At 39.9% G+C, this 23711-nt stretch overlaps 1 protein-coding gene across 1 annotated transcript; it reads right to left on the reverse strand.

The window, feature by feature from the left end:
* Window positions 1-120: 120 nt before the first annotated feature.
* On the reverse strand, window positions 121-21741 carry ace (angiotensin I converting enzyme (peptidyl-dipeptidase A) 1). Its single transcript, XM_061708649.1, has 25 exons — window positions 21281-21741; window positions 18447-18614; window positions 18227-18314; window positions 12398-12541; window positions 12082-12273; window positions 11355-11452; window positions 11060-11229; window positions 10717-10940; window positions 10435-10579; window positions 10178-10276; window positions 9727-9849; window positions 9415-9620; window positions 9149-9285; window positions 8737-8895; window positions 7661-7748; window positions 7174-7317; window positions 5274-5465; window positions 4814-4911; window positions 4307-4476; window positions 3580-3803; window positions 3339-3483; window positions 3136-3234; window positions 2527-2649; window positions 2221-2405; window positions 121-1414 (listed from the first exon to the last, which is right to left on the reverse strand). The coding sequence occupies exons 1-25, from the start codon at window positions 21512-21514 to the stop codon at window positions 1203-1205; spliced, it is 3867 nt and encodes a 1288-aa protein (XP_061564633.1). The 5' UTR covers window positions 21515-21741; the 3' UTR covers window positions 121-1202.
* Window positions 21742-23711: the final 1970 nt, after the last annotated feature.

Genomic DNA, 23711 nt, shown 5'->3' on the forward strand with positions numbered 1-23711 from the left:
TGGTTTGAACACTGAGACAGACTTTAATGTCTTAGTTGTAAAAATGTACAATGTACAGGATTCAACACAGAAACAATCAGATTTCAAAAGTGTTTAAAAAAATTAATGACTTTTCAAACATTCATTTTAAAACATTTACTCCATTAACATTCAATTATTACAAATAAATTACAAAAATTGACATTTTCTTTAGCATAGACAAAAAAAACAACACATTTAGTCTAAGTGTATACAGCAAATATACAAAACTAGCAGAACAAGTAAATGTACGATAGACAAAAAACAAGAGGGCCACTCAAGGATCAATGTCAACAAGTTTTACCTCAGTTTTTTGATTGTTTTATTGATGTAAAAAATATTAATATGCCAGTTATAACTAAAGAAATATACAAACCTTATGAGAATGATATATCACAACAGATTTATTTTGATATGTTAGGTGCATCAGATTGGACTTTCTAAGGATGTGGTGTGAACCTGGATCTCGTCCATAAGCACACACTTAACAACAAATTTGAGTTTTCTTTTCATCTAGAACAAACATTTGTGGGTATTTGTGAAGTTTTAAGACCAACAGTGTTGTAATTCAACACTGGCAAGAACATAACTCAGGTAAGAAAATGCCCCATTGTGCATATTAAAAGGGAAAAAAAACAAGTCACATGTGGAACAAAAAGCAGAGAAATACTCTTGCAATACTATAGTACTGACTATAATACTGTACATTTCAATAATCATTTTAAATGCCAACATTTAAATTACTTGTACAATATGTACTATTCAAGACTGAATGGTAAAATGTTTATGTACACTTAGACGTTACATAAATGTCACCATGACATGAAAAGAAAAATAAGCATAAAGCTCTTTTTCCCCAATTCTGTCTAAATGTGATGACGTGGTATTATGTAACCAAATCGGCACGACTTTAAAAAAGTGCTGTATTTTGTATTACGTTGGGGCAATTTCAGGCAGTTAAAAAACACAACTAAGCAGTTGAGAAAAAAGTATAAATTAAGTATGAAAAAAAGATGAGGTAGGGGAAATTAAAAAAAATAATAAAATAAAGAAAACCGATATGGAGTGTCCCAAGAGAAAATTTGTTCTGAAGTTGAGAAGTACATAAAAATATTGATGCTCACATTGAGGTTGGTTTTCTGGTAGTTACAGTAAGTCGGGCCTTCAGCCATCACCACCACCATCTAGTCTTTTTGCCTGAGTTCCATTGTGGACGAAGACTTTCCAGGCTTTTTTGACTTCCTGTACTTGTAGAGGAGCAGGATGGTGGCCAGCAAGAGGACCACACCGATGACCAACAAGACCCACTGGCCAGCTACGGCAGCTGCGCTGTCCACACTCATCCCAAGGAAGTGCACTTTATTAACATCATCCTTAGGTTCTTCAACTGCAGAAGCTGGAGAACAAACAAGATACTCCGAATGAGAAACCTGCTGAAATTATTGTTCATTACTTACAGTCACATTAGTTAAGTTTGTAACTTCCCACAGGGGGGAGCCGTTTAGTTATTTTCTGAAGCCCTCCACAGGACTGCATGTGTTGGTGTTATCTGTAGGTCAGCCAAATCAAACAGAAAGACATGAAACTGCCTTTTATGAAACTTTGAGGAGTTTTGCTGCATGGCCAGAGGACGGATCACTAAAATGTTGCCAATCTTGACAACTTTCTTTAAAACTGAGACTGGACATGATTTGAGGGGAGAATGCATTATTGAAGTGCACTTCTAGATGTAGAATCTATAAGGAATGGAAAGTTAAGAGCAGCTACAAAAACCTCAATAAGCCTAACGTGTTTAACTTCCCCTGTATAGTGCAAGAAAAATAACAACTGATGCAATTTATGGTGGTGGAAAAAACCATTTATTTTTCTTCTTTTATTGCATACAGCATGTATGTGCATCTAGACTTCCCTCTAGATTCCTCCAACTACATCCAACAGTCGTATTCCCTTCTATTTTTTCCACATTTCAGTTACCCATTGAACACGTCCTTTCAGCAGAATTTCATCAGTAAAACAAAAAGAGTGAAAAACTGATTTCACAGTAAGCTGGAGTGAAGGTGAAAAATAAGAAGAATGCCTCTGTATTAAGGCACAGAACTCTTTCTGGCTTGGAACAAGGTCAACAACGTTTGCCTTTGATAATGGAGCCTTGTTTGGCACAAATGTTCATGTTCCAGGGCTACATGAATATGCTGAACTTACTTGAAGGTTTCCAGTTGTACTCGGGCCATCCACGAACATCTTTGTTCTTGTTGTTCTCCTCCTCCAGCCATTGGATGAGAGGTTGGAAATAATCCATGAGGGGTTGGGCAGTCATTTTGGACTGGCCAGTAATCATGGCCATGGCTTCAGGCCACGGTTTGCTGAAACCAAGCTTCATCAAATCACTGCAATCAACAAAGACATTTCAGAGCCAGGGACAGAGGACACAAGGATCAGTGGATAGAAGATGTTGTAGGATTCATCACACATTCATATGCATAAATATGATATTTTGTGCATACTAACCCCAACAACTTTCCAGCTTCTTGAGATTTGTAAATATCACAGGTGTGCAGAGGCCCAACATGGTTTGCAGCGTCACACAGAGCTTTATGGAACTGAAACTGAACGATGAAGCTAACAAAATACCTGAAATCCCAAAAAATATACCATCAGGACTGTGCTTCTCTGCCGGAGGAAGAAAACACCACCACTTATGTAAAACGGGGATGTTTAAAGCCACATGACTGCAGGTAATAATATATTATTACCTAATTATACTTTCAATAACATATTCCAATAACGTGTCAAATGTTGGTCCTCCAGGGCCGGTGTCCTGCAGGTTTTAGATGTTTTCCTCCTTCAACACACCCTGATACAAATAACTGTCATTAACAGACTTGTTCAGACCTTGATCATAAGCTGATGAGATTACATAGAATCAGGTGTGTTGATGCAAAGCAACATCTAAAAACATGCAGGACAGCAGCCCCCCCCCCCCCCCCTCCCCCCCCCCGAGGACCAAATTTGGACACCCCTCATCTAATCTATCTATAGTAGTGTGTGTCAAAGCAGTTATCAACATATCTGTGTCTAAACGCGCCTCATTTGTTTTGCTGAGTCATGCAGCTTTACCTGACGTAGGGAACATTTGCAGGGATGTGGAACTTTGCACCTGGGTCAAAGTCATCTTCAGCGCGGTCCACAGGTGGACACAGTCCTTGGTACTTCATTCTGCAATAGAAAGTACCCTAGTTAGTTATTTAGATAATCAATAAACCAAGTATTCAATATGAACCATTTCTTTCTGTAGTTGTTAAATTCTTAGCAAGCTTTACCTGAGGTTCCACCATTCTTTATTATACTCCGTTGGTGGGATACGTCCATCAAATACCTTCCACCGCCACTGGTCCATCAGGTAGCCAAAAGGTAGGAAGGCAATCTTGTCAAGTGCCATGCTCATCAGAAAGTTGATGTCACTCTCTAGATGAGAGACAGACATGCCAGTATAAATCACTATACTTCAGCACTACATCCAGGATCTTTCCACAGAATAACATAATACTCTTCATCACTCACCATGGTTGTTCTCAGCTTTGTCCAGGAGGCCAATGCTCTGCAGATGTTTGGGTGTGGAAACTGACAAGGCGAGCACATCACCGATGGCCTCGTGGAAGCCCGGGTTGGCTCCATCACGGAAGGACACAGGCTGGTCTTTGTACTGCAGGAAGTATTGTACATGGCCCATTTCATGGTGCACGGTGATCAGGTCGTCCATTGTCACAACAGTGCACTGTTTTATTCTGGAGACAAGAAAGGGAAGAAAAAAAAATTACTACAGGAAGAGATGTTTCAAATACGAATCCGTGACAATATTTTACATTTCTTCATTCAGACATAACAGTACTGGAACTTAGTGCAGTCATAATTGGATCCTTGAATCTATAGCACAAACTTTTAGACTTCATGAGTAGCAACACATCTAAAAATCTGGTTCCTATATGATCAAGTTGCTTCAGAGTTCTATATATCTAGATATTTGAACATTTAAATAGTAAAAATTTGCTCTTCCATATACCTCATCAGTGTTGCTCAGCTTCAGTGTTAATCCCCATTACGCCAAAGTGACATTGCCGTTACTCCTGTTTACTGCCAGCAAGACACTAACTATTCATAAGTCCTTGTTAAATAAACAAATCTCCCACAAAGCTGGATGATCTCTGTTAAACTCTGCTGAAAGTGTGACATTCAGTCACTTAACGACAAACCGGCAACCAGAACTCCAATAAAAGAAATTAAGTCCAACCTGAAGTCTTTTCGGTTATAGAAGTCCCATGCAGAAGCGTGGCACACCACCTGGCGTCCATCAGGTTTTACTAGCATGGATTTGTCCCAGAATTCCTGTGGCATTGGCAGCAGACCCAAAGAAGTAAAAAATCTGTCTGATTCCTGAAACATCCTGGTGGCATTCCAGCCCTGGAAAAAGAAAAAAAAAAAAAAAAAAAGGGGGGAAAGGTATACATGCATGTTCATTTTTCCACCCAAAAGCAGTTTTTAGTAAATAAATGACAGCCAAAGTATAAACAAACTATAGTTCCAAAAGGATAACAGGTAATACAATTGTTCTTCATGGAAAAATTTGTATTTTTGCAATGTGCATTCTTAAAATGAGTTGTGAAGGTGAGTCGACTTCATTTAGTGCAGTGCAAAACTGATCTTTAACTTTTAAAGCTGTAAAATGACTAAAGGAAGACGTTTTATGAGAGTGTCTTTTGATTTTCACGAGTGCTGCCGCACGTATGAATTCGCTCACCTGTGCCAGCATGGCCGGCGTGGCATCAACTTGCGTGGCATCTGGGTACGGCATGACCAAATCCATGATGCCAGACCATGACTGTGCCCACATGTTGCCTGAAAGGAGAGAAGACCTCGTTTCTTCATACTTCTGAGTCTGAGAAGTTTGAGTGCAAGTCATGCTCGGCGCTGCCAGTGTTTAACCAAGAGGGATTTGTGATTGTGAGCCAGTCCAATCCCTAACCGTGTGGAACTGTCACATAAAATCTCACGCTCAATGGCTCTGAAAGAAAACTTAATCTTGCCTGAATCCAAATGCATCTCCTGCCAACACCATAATATAAATAGGGTTTGCTCCCACATAAAAGGAGAGTTTTGGCCATAGCTTTAGAATACTTTGGATTCCTTAGTGAAATTCTGCCCAAAGTTTTTTTTCTTCCTTTTGACTTTAATCTAAACTCAGAAGGCATCATACGTACCCAGTAAATGAGCAGGAATGGGTCCCTTTAGGTTAATGTATTTGCCACCATATTTCTTGTACAGAGCCCTGCGTACATAGGCGTGGACGTTCTGATAGAGCGGCTCTAGTTCCTTCCACAGACTTTCCAGGTCTTCTTCAAACGTTGGGGTTTCATACAGGGACCGCCAGAAAGCCCCATTATCAGAGTGACCTAAGGAGAATTGTAGTGATTAAACAGTCTTTACAGAGGTGTATTTAAATGACTCACAGTTAGGAATAAAGTCATCGGCTCACTGGCAAACCCAATTTATTTTTGTTGACCTGGTGGTCTTAGTTTCACAGGCTTTGTAATGGAAGAAATAAAACTTCACAGCAATGTATATGTGAACAATAAAGACCAAAACTCATTAAAAATGATGGCTTCCTTTAATTCTGGAATGTATATAAGAAAGAACTAATTTGTACGCAAATAAAAAAAAACAGCTTCAAGCAACGAGATTAACATTAGGGGAGCACAGCAAAGTTGAATCTGTGTTTTCTAAGCAGGTACAAGTCTTAGAAATTCATTTGTTTTCCCAGCAATCAGCTGACAAATAACTTTTACATTTTATATCAAGTGTATTAGTGATTGCAAATGGTGGATTCGAACTATCAAATCAAAGTTTTATTATTGGGCAACACAAATGCGAGCACTTGTGGAATGGATGGTTCAAGATGAGGAAACCAACTGGATTGGACTAGAAAATCTTGCTTCCCACCAGGTCCCTTTAGAATCAGCCCCTTCAGAAATGCAAGTCTTTCAAAAAACAAAAACCAATGGATTCAGTGTACTCATCATACTTGGACAACTGTGAAGAGAAAACTGGGCTTGCCATTTGCTAATTCACAAATGACTAAAGTGACTGATTTTTAACCTAATAAAGTGGATGCAGATTACTCAAAATGGGCCGACATAGGTCTTGGCACTTTACATCAATTATTTGATGGGGAAATTTTGAAATCGTTTCAGCAATTGCAAGATTAATTTGATTTGTGCTCTAAAGATTTCTATCGCTATTTACACATAAAGAACTATGTAAAGTCAGGAAAGATTTAAAAAAGGTTGCCATCCCCTATATAATTATATATAATTAACTTCAAAAACAAATGTAAAACTAAATTTGTATCAAAAATGTATCACACACACTACAATCACATTTGTCAGATAACTCCTTTGATATAAAGAGAAAATCGGAGTTAGAAACAAATATAACTATCAAAAGAGGAAGACTGGACTTGGGCTTGTGAAATTGTACATAAAAACAACAAATAGTCCAGTTTGGAAAGAATTTAAATGGAAGGTCGTGATGTGATTCTTTAGAACTCCCTCTGTAACATTTGGATTTGATGGCACATCAAACTTACGCTGGAGAAACTGTAATTTCATTGGGGACTTCACGCATATCTTTTGACCGATTTTGAAACTATATTGGAAAAACATTCTCTCATTACTTGTGTGTCCGTTCCATACTGGGCTTTTTATGGGATGTAAATTGTAACAATTTATTACATATTTCTTTGTGTTTACCATTTAATAAAAAAGGGGGGTTCTATGCTTTTGTATGATGAACATTGATGTTTGCATATTTTGAAATAAAAATATGTATTAGGTGCCTTAATGATTGCTTTATTATACTTCATGCTGTTAGGAGCAAAATGTCTATTAGAAAAAGCCCATTGTCAGCTGTGTAGTTAAGGAACTCAAATTAGTTATAAGAGTTTTTGAAATTAACACTATGAAGTGACCATAGCAACAGATCTGCAGAAAATACATGTCATAAAAGTTCAATGTACTCTGTCTAAAACCAAGTTTTTACATTTTCCAGAGAAAATGAGGAGGTCATCGATGCAGATGTAAAAATTAGATCTGGAAGCCATACCATTGAGTGTTGCAGCTTTGTTGGCCAGTTTAACATATCTTTCATACTCCGGACGAAGTACTTTGCCAGCAGCATCTCTCCATCCTTTCCAGGCGAATAACAATTCATCATAATCTCTGGACTCCGCCATGATTTTCTGGAGATCTGAGACACACCACATGTTTTATAGTCAGATTCAAAAAATGTTAATCCCATGCAGGGAATTGGCTGGCAGCTTCCCCCCATCTAGCAACACCCAAACATGTCAAAGTCCATCTCAATAAATAAACAGAGGCTGGTGAAAGACGAGCAAAGTAAGCTGAATTAACAGAGTACAATCTAACAGCAAAATGCTACAGTGTGCCCTCCAGGAGAACTACATTCATATTAGCCAAAAGAAATACCTCGTGAACTGGTAAGAATTAAGACATATACTAAGATTTCTGCTCATATACTGCCTTTGCTTATCCATTTATCTGTGATTTACAGACATATTTCTAATTCTTACCTGGATCCAAAGGATGGCATGTGCCATTAGCTCGGCAAACCTCAGCCACACTGTACTTCTTCTCCATGTTAGACAAAAGTGTGTTATACTGGAAAGACAAATACAACTTTAGATTTCATTCTGAAATAATCTCAGTAATGTTTGATAAACAATTTAAGAATATCTTTCTAGAAACACTGACTCCTGAGTAGGTTCACTTGGGTTTTTGTATTCACTTATGACAAGCTCTTGAAACCTCTCTGATCAAGTAAAAAATAACTCAACAGCAAGTCACTGCTACTCACGCATTGAGTAGGCTTGTTTAAACAAGACAAGGTTATTTACCTACATAATCATCAATTTGTATCTAATCTGAAACTTTATTCCAGAAATATTACCTTTTACATGTTTAACTAGATAAGATGACTTTATTCATCCGAAGGGGAAATTATGTTGTCATAGTCCGGTATAAATACAATAAAGTAGAATAGATTACTAGAAGTAGAAAAAGAAAAAAACATTACCAATTTGTAAGCTGCTACATTTTTGAGCAAGACCATTTCTCTGATGGCATCTTAGAACTAATTTGAACTACAAAAATGGCATTTAAGGTTTCAGTTCAGTATTTGCCTGAAATGATGGTTCTTGGAGCATTTCAATTTTTCTCTCAATTTATACCATCACCACAAGCTGTCTTCTCAGACTTTGCAAAGTGGCTACACCTACAATAATGTCTGCTCAATCTTGCTGTGAAAAGTGGCTCAAAAGACATGACAGATGAGTGCAAGTCTAATTTCCCTTTCCAGAGCCACCCTAAGTGGCATTGACTGCTGACACTGTGCTGTTTATTTGTACAAACAAGTGCCATCAAATCTTTTTATATTGGGCCAGAAAACGAAAACAAATCACAAGGCCTCTGCAAATATTACTGAAGTTGCAGCACTGCTAAAATCTACGAGGGTAAACCTTTGCCGATTTCACAAAAACCTGGGACATATGCAATGTTTCAATTTTGTCACCTGCTGAGGGGGAGAAAAAAAAAAAAATATTGAAAAAGCTTTTGCTGAGAAACCAAACTGAAAATGTTTCATTCACACCTCCACCAGCTCTGTTGAGGAGAGTGCTGCCCTTTCAATGTCACTGAGTTTTTCAATTATGCGTTTGACCAAAACATCCTGGAAATCAGTGGTGTCGTACTGGCGAGCCTTCAGTCCATACTCCAGGGTGTGCGCTGACATTGCCAGGTTTTTCTCAAGCTAGAGGAAAAAAAAAAACCCTACCATCAATAAAAGCACCATCAAGATACACGGAACACTGCATTTAATTTTGTTGGGACATAAAAACAGCCACAGCAGGATGCACAGTTGACCGGATTTGTGATTTCATCATTAATTGACCATTTGATCTGTTCTATTAATCTGACTTGATGCACAATTTTTTTTTGCATAACAGTGGACGACCAACATTATGTTTGGTCGTCCACTGAATATGTTTGAGCAATGGTCTCACCATGGCCGCCTCATTAGCATCATTGATGTCCGTGTTGTACTTCCAGGAGGCCTCTGTGTACGCATTCCACACCACTTCAGCTGTGGAGTTGTACTCTTTCAGGAATGTCTTTGCATGAAGCTCGTCTGTATTTTTGTCTGAAAACACATACCACATTTCTGATTAGTATTTTCCAGTTTAATGCATATATCAATCCTACCACACCCTACTTTTTATTTCTACAATACATTTGAGTTTGACTCAGTGTACCTAAAGCCCTTCCTTACCAATATCTTCAGGGTAACCCTCAGGGATGGGTGGGACCCAGTTGAATTCAGGCCATCCTAAAGTTTCATTCACATTTTGTTCTTCCAGCCACTTAATTACAGGTTCAAAATATCTCATTAGTGAAGTAGCATCCATCTCCCTGGTGCCTATAGCGTCCTGCAGCACATCAGGCCAAGGTTTGGAAGACCCAGCCTGAAGGACTTTCCTGGCAAGGAAAACAAAAATGCAGTTTAAAAAAAAAACACCTTCACTTTTATAATGTATTATTAATGCAGTGTAACAACATGAGTGGACTCCAACTCCTCACATACTGTAAAATGGCTCCCGCTTCTTTAGATTGGTAGATGTCGCATGTATGCAGAGGGCCTACGTGATTGGCCGCCTGGCATAGTTTTTCATGAAACTGGAACTGTAGAATGAAACTGACAAAATACCTGCAGGGAAATAAGTGGTTTATAAAAACGCCAGCATTATGAGAGTGTTGAAATCAGGTTTCATCTCACACTGCCTTGGCAACATTAACATGCTTCCTACCATTGTAAAGTAACTACATTGTTTTAAGAAAGCCGGCAACATCAACATTCTTCCTACCATTGTAAAGTAACTGCATTGTTTTAAGAATGCCCCAATACATAACAGCACACAGCCACAATATCCACTCAATTGATTCACAAAGTCAGCCTGATGCACACTCGGTCAAATACAGTACATGCCAAACTACATCTCTCACAAACGCACACGAGAAAGGCTCTTAGATAGTACCTGATGTATGGTGTGTTACCAGGGATGTGGTATTTTGCTCCAGGATCAAAGTGCTCCTCTGTACGTGCGGTGGGTGGGCAGATTCCTTGATATTTTGTTCTTTAAATGAATAAAAATTAGTATTAAGATAATTTTTTTATGCATGCATGTTTTTTATTTTAGATTGTAGTTATATATTAAGCATCAGTGGGACATGTACAACCCTTTCAAAAATGTTAAAGTGACTCAAACTTGAAGCCTTGTGCATAAAGTCCTACCTGAGGTACCACCACTCAGAGTTGTAGCGCTCCGGAGGGGTGCGTCCACTAAACACACTCCATCTCCATTGGTCAATGAGGTAGCCAAAGGGAAGGAAGGCTATCTTCTCCAGCGCCATCTTCAGCAGGTAGTTGAGGTCAGTTTCTGAAGAAATAAATCCAGCAATTCCTCTTTTTATAGACAGCATAAATGTATTTCAACTCACTTGGCTCATGCTTCCAGTTCTCACACACACACAAGTCTAGCCAAGATAGAAAGGTGTGTATTTTAGCAGTCATTACCAGGGTCAGCAGTCACAGAGTCGAGCAGTCCAATGGTGTGCAGATGCTTGGGTGTTGTAACGGAAAGAGACAAAACATCCCCAATTGCTTCATGAAAACCAGGGTTGGCTCCACGGCGGAAACCCACAGGTTGGTCCTTGTACTGCAGGTAATACTGGATGTGGCCCATCTCGTGGTGTACAGTGGAGAGTTGTTCCATCGTCACCGTAGTGCACTGTTTAATCCTGAAAGGCATTAAAAATAAGTCACTAAGCTACAAGAGGTAGGTTTTATGTAGCACAATAATGCCACATCTTTGTAACTCAAGTGCAAGTATATCACATAGCAAAACATGTGATTTTACCTGAAGTCTTTGCGGTTGTAAAAGTCCCAGGCAGACGCGTGGCACACAACCTCTCGGTCATCAGGCTTAACAAGCATGGATTCTTCCCAGAACTCCGTAGGCATTTCCTTCAACCCCAGGGATGTGAAGAAATCTTCAGCCACATGAAACATGTGTGTGGCATTGTAGCCCTGTGAAAAGGGAATGTTAGTCGACCAAACAAAAAACAACCACAAACAAACCCAAGAAATGAATACCTTCCCGCCCATCCATTACAGTACAATTCAGTTAAATAAACATTGTCCTTCATACTTACTTGTTTGAGCATCGCATTCGTCACATCCAGGTTGGGTCTGTCAGGATATGGGATCATCATATCGTAAATGTTGTTCCAAGTTTGGGCCCACATATTTCCTGAGGGTGAGCAAGAAAAACCTCACTGACGCAGCTATTCTGAGTTACTTTCACTTCCACTGTGAAGCATCTACATTATAGTACAGGACTGTCTCTGAAAATTAGAATATTGTGATTTTCAGTAATGCAATTACAAAAACGTCATACATTCTGGATTCATTACAAATCAACTGAAATATTGTAAGCCTTTTATTATTTTAATATTGCTGATCATGGCTTACAGCTTAAGAAAACTCAAATATCCTATCTCAAAAAATTTGAATGTTCTGGGAATCTTAAACTGTAAGCCATAATCAGCAATATTAAAATAATAAAAGGCTTGCAATATTTCAGTTGATTTGTAATGAATCCAGAATGCATGACTTTTTTTTTTTTTTTTTTTTTTAAATTGCATTACAGAAAATAAAGAACTTTATCACAATATTCTATTTTCTGAGACAGTCCTGTACATATGTTTTTATTGTCTTGGGCTGCTCAAAAAACACATTTATAACAGGGACACAAATTTAATTTAAGAAATAAAGTGTGATGGCATCAATATGTGGAAGACAAACTCTCCCATGCCACAACTTTGTTATGCATGCATTTACATCTTATTTTGAAAATAGCAATGGATGTGTGCATCTTACCCAACAGGTGAGCAGGGATTGGTCCTTTGAGGTTGATATATTTGGGACCATAGTGTTTGTAGAGCTGGCGGCGGACAAAGGCATGCAGGTTCAGGTAGAGAGGCTCAATGGTCTTATAGAGTTTTTCTATGTCCTCCTCAAATGTTGGCGTCTCATACCATGAGCGCCAATCAGCTCCAGTGTCCGCAAACCCTAATGGACAAAAACAATTGAGGTATTTTAGTCTTCTTGTTTTTTTTTTGCCAGTGCCTTCTTCATCACGTATTTGTAGAAAGTTTGGATCTTAAGCACTTGCTGTGAAAAGTGATGTACTCACCGTCACCACGCGACGCCTTGTTGCTGAGCTCCACAAACCTGGGATAATGCGCCTTGAGAGGCACACCTGATGCATTGTGCCAGCCCTCCCACGCAAACAGGAGCCTCTTGTAACTCCTGGAGTTGGCCATAATTTCTGTGAGATCTTAAAAAATAAATGAATATTCCCAATTTCAGTCAGAGCCAGAAATAAAGGAACGGCAATATAATCCAGTCTGCTAGTTGAAAGTTAAAATCATCTTCTCAAATGGTCAGAAACGGGAGATAAAAGGTGATGGATGAGATAGCGCCAAAATGCAACCCCTGAAGGTTTTTACCAAAATTTAGCTGTATTTGTAATAAAATGTTTTAAATATAAGCAACTCCACAAGTCTAGTATACCGTATATAATGGTGGTTGTTAAAGTAATGAGCTCATTTAATTTTATGGCCAATCACTTCTAGCAGAGGCAATTGTTTTTGCTCCACACTTTACTGCATATGCTGGGGAGGTATTTTGGCTGCTTTAAGCAGTCAAGCCAATAGTCAAGACCACTGCTCCAAATAAAAGCTAAAATGGCTTTTTTCCCCCTTTTATAAAACAGTCAAGTCACCACACTTTGATACATCCAAAACACTTCCTTTGGGGACCTCTCTGAAGTTGTTTTTCCCCATCCTGCTGCTTTTAAGAACTGATAACATCTGAACCACTTACAACTGTTATTCCAACACTTCCTCTGCACTTAGGTCATCCCAGCCCGCTTTCAACACAATGTTTCTCTGACCACAATATTTACAGGACTCATGCATTTCATCCCTAAAACTCAATTATTCAACAACAAACTGTAAATAATGCCAAAGTCATCTGGAATTCTGAAAACAAACTCAAAGGAATACTTGGAGGACATATAAATATCAGAAGCATACTGCCAAAAATAGATCAGATACAGAATTTACTTATTGATTCTAACTTGGATTTTCTGTGTATATCTGAAAGCTGGTTGAATTGTAATGTACCCACTGATTTAGTTAACATACCAGGATACTCATGTTACAGGAAAGACAGGATGGGTAGAGGGGGGGGGGGCGTTGTAATGTATATTAGGTGTATATGTAGTGTATATTAGGGAATTAAAATGCTCTGAGCTTGAACTGAATATGAACTTGGAATTCTTGCCTTGGGACTAAATGTAATTCTCTCCCCAAACATGAAATTTAATATAGTTGTGCTTTATAATCCTCCATCTCATGATGTAAATTTCTATAATGAACTGAAGACTCTTCTCTCTATTGACAATTGTTATGAATGTATGTTGTTTGGGGACTTTAACATCAAATGGCTGGAAAAAAGTGAAAGATCAAAATTAAAATCAATTACAGAGAAATTTTAAATATGAACAGCTCATAGATAGACCCACTCGAATTACTAGAAACAGTGAAACCCTTATAGATCTGATTTTTACAAATAGGCCAGAAAGAATAACAAAAACATATAATCTTATTACTGGAGTTTCAGACCATAATATGACACTGATTGTAAGAAAGCTAACTAAAAAACGTCTGGATCATCATAACAAAACGGAAAATTAAATTTTAACAACAGGAATTCCCGAATCAAAAATAGCTAACTTTGAACATGATCTGAAGAAAATCAACTGGGAAAAAGTAACTAAAGAGCCAGATCTAAATGATAGTGTCAAAAGCTTTACCTTTACTTTAAGCAGTCTAATAAATAAATACACAAAAACCCCAAAAATACTCTCTTCCATGGTTTAATAATGATATACTTCAAATCATTAAAAAAACGAAATCTTGCTCTGAAAAGGTCCTTAATAACAAAAAACAACACTGATCATCTCATGTATACTGGCTTGAGGAATAAAGTGGTGTCTGAGTTGCGGAAGGCCAAGACTAATTATTTCTCCAAACTCATTGGCCAATGGCTGTAGCTCTAAACTACACATAAACAGATTAACCAATCCCAGTAGAAAAAAAGCATTGTAAAATAAACTGTCTTAAGGTTTGTAATGAGCCCATTTACAGTAATGAGCATTGCAAATGTTTTTAACCACTTTTTTATTGAGTCTGTAACAGAACTGGCAAGTAATTTTAAAATTAATTATTGAGTCAAACTCTAAAGAAGTGAATCAGATTCATTCAGAGTCTTTTCATATCAAAGAAGTGTCTCAGGACAAAGTTAAAAAAGTGATTGTGAACATGAGTAACTCCATGTCAAAGGACATTCATAATCTACATGCTGTCTTAATCAAGAAGTATCTGAATTGTCTGCTGGAGCCAATTACTTATTTAGTAAACCTGTCAATAAAAACAAAATTATTCCCAGACAGATGGAAAACTGCAATAATTACTCCGATCTACAAATCAGGAGACAAGGAGATAGCAAGTAACTATAGGCCTATTGCTATCCTCCCTGTAATATCAAAAGTCCTGGAGAAACTTGTAGCTGAGCAATTGATGGAACATTTAGAGTCTAACCAATTGCTTTATTCACAGCAATTTGGATTTAGACACAAATATTCCACAGAAACAGTTAATTGCTATTTGCTCGAAAGAGTCAAAGGTCTACTGGATAAAGGACTTGTAGGGGCAGTGTTCTTGGATCTAAAAAAGGCCTTTGATACTGTTAACCATAGCATCCTACTGTCCTACTGAGTAAGTTAAATCAATTCAAAATGTCACCAGAAGCTCTGCAGTGGTTTAAGTCTTACCTGGAGGGGAGACAACAATGTGTCAGGGTCAATTGGGTGAAGTCAAGCCTGCATACCAACAGCATGGGAGTACCACAAGGGTCTGTACTCGGACCACTGTTGTTTTCCCATGTACATTAATAACTTACCAAACTGCTGTCCGCGTGTCAACTGCCAGATGTATGCTGATGACACTGTCATCTACGTGTCCGCAAAAACACCAAGCTTGGCAGGCGAGCAGCTGACACTACTAAACATTTATAAATGGCTTGAGCTGTCTTATTTAACTCTTAATGTAAAGAAAACTGTCTCCATGTGTTTCTCTATACGTGATAGGGCTGCTAATGACGTATTTAAGGCATGGATCGACAATGAAAAAATTTATGTAGTGACCGAAGTCAAGTACCTAGGCATTATTCTGGACAAGAATTTAAAATTCGACAGTCAGGTTAAGCAAATTTCCAAGAAGGTCAAACCAAATCTAAATTTATTTTGTTATATTCGAAGGAATTTGTCATGTCAAACTGCTCGATTATACATGCATGCAATGATCTTTTCACATTTGTCATATTGCATCACATCATGGTCATTTGCCTCTACAACAACTCTAAAACCTATAATATCATTATACAAGCAGGCAATAAAAATTACAGATCAGAAACCTATGAGATGGCACCACTGTGAAATTTTAAGAAAACACAACCTTTTCACTTTTGAAAACTTTGTGAATTTTAGTAGTCTTAAACTGGTTTTTAAATGTTTACATAATCATGTTTCCCCCCTGTTCTCTGAAGTCGTTATTAGGCATCAGAGCTCTGGTAGAGTAACCACACGGGCCTGCACCAATGGTGATTGTTGTATCCCAAAGTATAAGACCTCTTTTGGTGAGTCCGTCTTTTCTGTAAAGGGTGCAAAACTCTGGAATTCTTTACCGACTAATTTAAAATTAGAAACGCGTGGCAATATTTTCAACAGAGGACTCAAACTATGGCTCAAATCTAAACAACAGTGCCTACATGAACAGGTCAGGTCTGGTTCTGCTCTTGAAATATGTTGTCTTTGCTTTATATCTTATGTCATCCTCTAATTTTATTGTATATTTTATTGTCTGTACTTTTTTAAAAGCCTCCTGTGGACAAGTGTTGAAAATTAGCATGTATGCTAAAACACTCAAACAGTGCATTTGGTTTGTCCTATGCAATTGTGATGTCCATACCAAATAAAGAAATAATAATAATTAAAGCTGCAAGCAGCGATGAACGGGCCCTCGCACTCACGGCCACCGCCCCCCATGAGCATATCAGAAACGACACAACCCACGACTTCCTATGTCAAACCATTCAAAAGTTATAGCAGAAAAAAGGGACAACCAATCAGAAGAAGGGGCGGGGCTAATGCAGGCCAATGAAGGTCAAGGACTCCATACAGAATCTGATGACACCACCCACGACTCTCTATGTCAAACCATTCCAAAGTTATAGCAGAAAATCGGGACAACCAATCAGAAGAAGGGGCGGGGCTAATTAAGGCCAACAAAGCTTAAGGACTCATTACAGAGTCCCATGACACCACCCACGACTTCCTATGTCAAACCATTAAAAAGTTATGGCAGAGAAAAGTATTCTAGGGGGCGCTGTTGAGCCATTTTGCCACGCCCATTAATGCAAACCATGAAATACCAAATGTATCGCCAGGCCTGGCTTGCATGCAAAATTTGGTGACTTTTGGAGAACTATCAAATATGGACCAATCACATGAAGGGGGGGCACGCCTTTTGGCGTCTAGCGTCGCCACGGTAACACTTTTGAAAGAGAAAAGTAATGCGCGTAGTCGCAGGATGGAGACGCACATTTTGATGTATAACACACCTGGGTGCACGTTACGGTTCGGGCCGTATTAATTGCCGAAGGAATGGCATAAATTGCGCCAAAATTACACAATTAATTCAAAATGGCCGACTTCCTGTTCGGTTTCGGCCATGGCGCCAAGAGACCTTTCTTTAAGTTGTGCCATGATCCAGGTGTGTAGCGATTTTCGTGCATGTACGTCAAACCGTATTGTGGGGCTTGAGGTACAAAGTTTTCCGGGGGGCGCTGTTGAGCCATTTTGCCACGCCCATTAATGTAAACCATGAAATATCAAATTTATCGCCAGGCCTGGCTTGCATGCCAAATTTGGTGCCTTTTGGGGAACTATCAAATATGGACCAATCAGATGAAGGGGGGGTGCGCTTGTTGGCGTCTAGCATCGCCACGGTAACACTTTTGAAAGAGAAAAGTAATGCGTGTAGTCGCAGGATGGAGACGCACATTTTGATGTATAACACATCTGGGTTCATGATACGGTTCGGGCCGTATTAATTCTCAAAGGAATGGCATATATTGCTCCAAAATTACACGATTAATTCAGAATGTTCAAAATGGCCGACTTCCTGTTCGGTTTCGGCCATGGCGCCAAGAGACTTTTCTTTAAGTTGCGACATGATACAGGTGTGTAGCAATTTTCGTTCATGTACGTAAAACCGTATTGTGGGGCTTGAGGTGCAAAGTTTTTTCTGTCTGAACCAATCAGATGAAGGGTGGGCGCGCTTTTTGGCATCTAGCGTCGCCACGGTAACGCTTTTGAAAGAGAAAAGTAATGCGTGGTGTCAGAGGATGGAGACGCACATTTTGATGTATAACACACCTGGGTGCACGTTACGGTTCGGGCCGTATGAACTGCCGAAGGAAGGCATACATTTCGCCAAAATGACACGATTAATTCAAAATGGCCGACTTCCTGTTCGGTTTCTCGACATGACGCCCAGAGACTTTTCTTTAAGTTGTGCCATGATACAGGTGTGTACCGATTTTCTTGCATGTACGACAAACCGCATTGTGGGGCTTGAGGCACAAAGTTTTCAAGGGGGCGCTGTTGAGCTATTTTGCCACGCCCATTAATGCAAACCATTAAATATCAAATTTTTCGCCAGGCCTGCCTTGAACGCAAAATTTGGTGACTTTTTGGGCACGTTTAGGGGGGCAAAAAGGCCTTCCTTTTGTCAGAACAATAAGAAGAAGAAGAAGAAGAAGAAGAATTCCTGCAATTACAATAGGGCCTTCGCACTGCAAGTGCTCGGGCCCTAATAATTCCAAGCACACTCACGGGGTTCCAGGCTCCAGCTTATGTTAGGTTGTGGGTGCACCTTGGCTGTTGAATAAATACTGTCCATCGTACTGAGAATGGTGCTAAACTGCAAAAAAGGACATAGGTTCTTTAAAAACTCAGAAGATGCCAACGGGGACCACAAAAAAATTATTAAATTAAAAAAAAAAAAAAAACACATTAGACAACAGTAAATTCACTACCACAGAATGAAACAAACCTCCTCTCTTTCAACCTGGGGAAGGTTGGCAGCACCTATTCCCATGACTTTCTCCATCAGCTTTTTGCTTTGAGGGTCAAGGGAGCCAAGCCCTTGACGAGAGAAGACTTGCTTGGCCTTCATACCCCAGGCTTCAGCGAAGGCTTGTTCCTCCAGAGATGCAGCTATCTAAAATGTAAACAAAAGAGACCAGAAGTGAATGACAAGGTGAATATTCAGTGGAAGAGAAAAAAAATGACGGAACATGATTTAACGAAAAGATCTAGCCAATGATCAGCTAGTGTCACTGGACCAAAATATTTGCATCAGAATTATGAATTTCATGCCCATCATTTCTTTCTGGAGGCATTGTTCCCCCAGTTGCTCAGAGATGAGCTTCACTTCCCTTCACTTCACTAGACATACATGGGGAAGGGAGTCATTTAGTTTTGGGGTACCGGTGGTTTCAGTCTGAAATGTCATTGAATAAGCCCAGATCCCTCTCAAAATATCCAAACCCCCCCTCCTTTGTCCACCAAACTTCAAATCTTGCATCAATCACTGGTGAATTTCAAAAGATATACACACACCTCATGGAGGGTGGAGTTATATTGAACAGCCAATACCTCCTGAAATTGGTTGCCATGAATGGTGGGGGAGTGAAAAAGAGAGCTGTTATACCACGCATGCACGCACACACGCACACTTTCCTCAGTATCAGAAGAGGAAAGAAAAAAAGTGCAAACATCTTTGGATTTAGTCTGACTTGATATGAATTTTTCCCTCAAATAAATGCATTTACAACTGTTTGGCTCTTTATGTTCCATTTTAGCCTTTTTATTCAGCTCCTAGAATTCAGCCGTCTGCTCTGACAGCTTCAGCACCTTTCCTCAGGGATCGATAAAATATCAAGCCTGAGAACGAATAGGGATAATATTTTTAGAAAATGTCCTTCACCGCAGCACACATGCTGGCCTACAGCTCCACTGAAGAGCTCTCCTTTATGGCTCTCCAAAAGGTCATGGACATTCTTAGTATATAATGATGGTTCTGAGAGAACATTGATTCCTCCCTATTCTGTATTGGTATAGCGCTCTGTGGACCACACATCTCTAATACTTAATTTTCCACTTCATTAAAGCAAGAACAGTGTTGAAACCACTTCAAGTCAGGTATAAAAGTGCAAATCATTCTGCAGAAGCATTGGAAAATTACACAATACATTGATGTAACCAGGGAGGAACACATGGTCACAGGTCACATTTGCCTTAACACACATCCTGACAAGAACAGTAGCTAATGTTTTTGCAGACGCCTGGTATCTGCCCTTCTCTGAAACAACAGGCTGCAGGAGGAGAAAAATAACTGGTCACAGAGTTGAAGTAGTAACCCTGACCCTTGCTCTCTTCCTCTCAGTCCATCTTTGTCCTGTCCTGCCCCCCCACACACACACACTGCAGCAGCACTCTGCCCGAAAAACAAAAAGTCTGCTACACATTTACTCCAATCAGCTTGAACTCATTTACCTTTGAGTGACATGACTTGTGTGCAAAGTCTAACAGACCATTAGAAATGGGTATAAACCAGTCAATACGAAGATCAGGTGCAGCTCTAATGCCACATGAGGTTGCAATTTATAGCGTTTGAAGGACACAAGTCATAAAATGAGTTTCCTTGTGTGCTGCTCTATACCAGTGTTTTCCCAGCCCTGGTCCTTCAGTTCCCCTCTCCTGCATGTTTTAGACATTTCCCTGCTTCAACACACACTGATAGACATGGTTGTGTCATTGACAGAGTTGTGCAGACCTTGATGGCATACTGAGGACGATCATTAATTAGAATCGGGTATGTTGAAACAGTGAAACATCTAAAAACAAGAAGGGGAGTGGTACTCGAGGACTAGGGTTTGGAAACACTGCTCTACAGTCAACATGTGTCTCAGATGCACACATAACTTTCACTCCTGAGCCTGCATGGGCTCATGGTGTGTAAAGAGTTGCTTTGTGTGAATGAGCTGCACACGTTGCCAGTTTGTGACCAATCCTGCACCAGTTTAAGAATTTTTTTTTTTTTTTTTGGGGGGGGGTTGGGATTGAGAAATACTTCTGGGCACAATGCATTCTGCAGCCTGACCCCACTGACTGCATGCCACATCTACACCTGTTTAGAGAAGAGCCTTCAGTCTGTCCAAAGCCTGGATAAGTACTTAGATCATGTTGTGACAGCTGTGCAAGCAGAGAGAATTGCATATTTTTTTCTCTCCTCTACTGCATCAGTCTTGCTTCATAGGCTTTTATGACCTTGCCAAGTGTTATTACACACACACACACACACACACACACACACACACACACAGTTATGACTACATGCCATCTACAGTACATCTCATGTAGCCTATTTTTCCTTCATTATTGGCACCTTGTCTCCAGTTTTTCTTCAGTTGATGCAAATATCAAGCTTGTGGTCAGACGCACCATTAAAACCCTTGTCATTAAGACAATCCTTCAGTTTTGAATGAATTTTCATAGGGGATCATAAACCTTAATGTATGCAAAAAAAACGGGTTGGGTGTCAGCAGCATACTTGGGGCACACTCACACACAAAGTCACAGCACAAGCACAGGCACACAGATCCTGTTTTACTTCCAGAAACGCACCAGCAGAGTTGGCTGCACTGGTTTGAAGCTGAACACAGGATTCTGAAGAAAGATGAATTATGATCATCTCCAAGTCAAGCAGAGTTAGACTCCACAGAGACCTTCAGTCATGCATGCATTAATGGTGACAGGATGCCACTGCTGGCAAGAAGAGCTCAAACTTGACAAGGGATCATTTCTGGAGCCACGTTTTCCTACCTGAAGCTTGGAGTTGTGTTCTGTTAAGTTGGTGTTGTAGTTCCAGCTGGCAGACACGCTGGAGAAGGACACCTCCTCGGCGGTGCTGTTGTAGTCATCGAGGAACCTGAGCGCCTCTTCGGTGGTGTTTGCATAGTTCCCTGGCTGCCAGTGTGCTGGAAGCGCTTCAGAGACACCAAGGACTGGCAGCAGCAGAAACACTGACCAGACTAACCTGTCCAAGCCAGTACCCATGTTTAGCTCCCACTTGAGAAGAATGAAGGTGAGGGAAAAAAAAAAAAGGTCTCAAAACACTGACGTGCGCGGATTCACCTTCCGCCCCTGATCTGCTCTCCTCTAATAAACCTCTCGGGCAGCCCGGCTGCGGGTGGACTGTGCAGGGGCCGAGCCGAGCTTCTTTTCTTAAAGTGCCAGCTAGACCCAGCCCAGTTTCTGCAGCCCTCCCTCTCGCCACTCGACTATTGAATAGTTTCCCCTCACTAACTCACCGAGGAGGCTCGAGCAGACGCATGCAGGACCGGCGCCAGGTGATGCTGATTGGCTCAGCTGCGGCGTACTCTACTAATTAACCTCGGCTGCGCGCGAGACTACGGAGACGCATGGAATGATGCGGGGCACCTGTCCGCCCCCGTTTAGTTTTGGTGTCCAAAAAATATATATATTTTTTTAATAATAGCGTTGACGACTTGAATTTGCTGCGTAATGTGGTTGCTGAATAATAATCAGACGGTGTGTAGCAATTGCACACTTCCTCCTAAGATCTGCGTCAAAAGAGAAGTGGTCTGCCTTCTCGCGTGTCTGCAGTGGAGACTCCAGCAACAGTGGGGTGTCGAGGGACTCTACATATTTCACTCAGTTCCCTCCTTTGGCTTACAGTAAACGAGGGGGGGAGTGAACAGTAGGCTATTCCTGAAAACTCCTTGGAAAGAGAGATGGATGAACCATGTGACAGTGAGTCACCTCAAATTCCATCTTTTTCCACAATTTAAACATGTAACAACACAGTTTGGGTTTTTTTCTTTTCCAAATCGAAACAATGTGTTCTCCTGATACACTGTAATTTTATCAGGCTTCTGTAAGTGATCAAAAAGCAGCAGAGGACTCTACTTAACTCAGGCTATCATTAGGACTGGACAAGTTCACTGCTCTCCTCCAAAAACTTTCCAAGCTGTCCTGGTGAGTGTATGTGTATATGGTCTGCACTGTGGCATGTAACAAAGCTTACGTCAGTGGCCTTGTAGCGCAGTGACCTTAAGTAGTCTCATTCCTTCAGATTAGTGGAAGACTTTTGATTAAATTACTGTTAATAAGGCAGCATGATTTCAAGTGAGCTGTTTTTTCATGGAATAGGAAACACGTGTGTGCACTTTCCTGCCATTGCTGAGTAAACCAAACAAGCCACACACAGTTTGTTTTGAATTCAAATTAAACAAATATATCTCCTTATGATGGAATCTTCTCAGAGAGCATTTGAACAGTTTTACACTACACAAAGTATCAGTAGATGTTCTTTTACTGCAATTATTCCAGCCAACATTTGTATGTGGGGGTCATCCGAGATGTTCATGGGTGGGAAACTGGGGCCTGACAAGGGATTTTTTGGCCCTATGGGCATCGCCCACTTGGGGTTTCTTTTGTGGTTGCCTCAAGTGGGACCAAAAGAAGATACCATTTTGGGCCCGTGCCCATTCATCACCAACTTATCTGAGCTTCACCTTGCAAGCAAGTGCCATGCGGCCAGCATGGAGCCTGTTAATAACATGGGGCCCTTTTTTTTAAATTTTTTTTCTTTCGCCCATTTATATCTTAGATGGGAAAACCCTAATGCTTGTAAGCTACTTAACTACATAGCTCAAGAGCTGTGTATCCAAGTGACATGTGACCAAGTTATTGCACAAGCAGGTGCATCACTGTAAAAAAAGATTGTTAAAATCAATCCTTTTGGCCAGCAAACCTGTTGGTTGGCAAGTTTTGTTTTTTTTTCCCCCCTGCCAACCAGGGAAAAAAAACATACCAATTCCAAGTTCCCTCATTCTTGATACCATAATCGCTGGTGTGAATGTAAGTGTTGGCTTTAAAAGCCCTGGTACTTGGAGGAATTTGATGAAATTTGAGTGATGTTATGTTATGCCAAAAGACCTTTGAACATGGAAAGTGGACGAATGAGGGCAATAAATCCCTGTTTTTTATATCGCACACTGGAGGATTAAATTCTAAGAAAAACATGTGTTCTTGAAATGTTTTGGTCTGAATCAGAAGCAGTTATAGATCACATCTTTTCTTACTTACATTCAAGTTGGTTTTAAGTGTAATTTTATTAGCTTATCATTATGTATCTACACTATCAAGCACTTATTTGAGGTCATGTACACTTGAGTCTTTATGAACATTGATAGGGATATAACTACAATAAATTAACTAAAATGATTTA

The sequence above is a fragment of the Cololabis saira genome, chromosome 19 (assembly GCF_033807715.1).
Source record: "Cololabis saira isolate AMF1-May2022 chromosome 19, fColSai1.1, whole genome shotgun sequence".
Classification (NCBI taxonomy): Eukaryota; Metazoa; Chordata; class Actinopteri; order Beloniformes; family Belonidae; genus Cololabis; species Cololabis saira.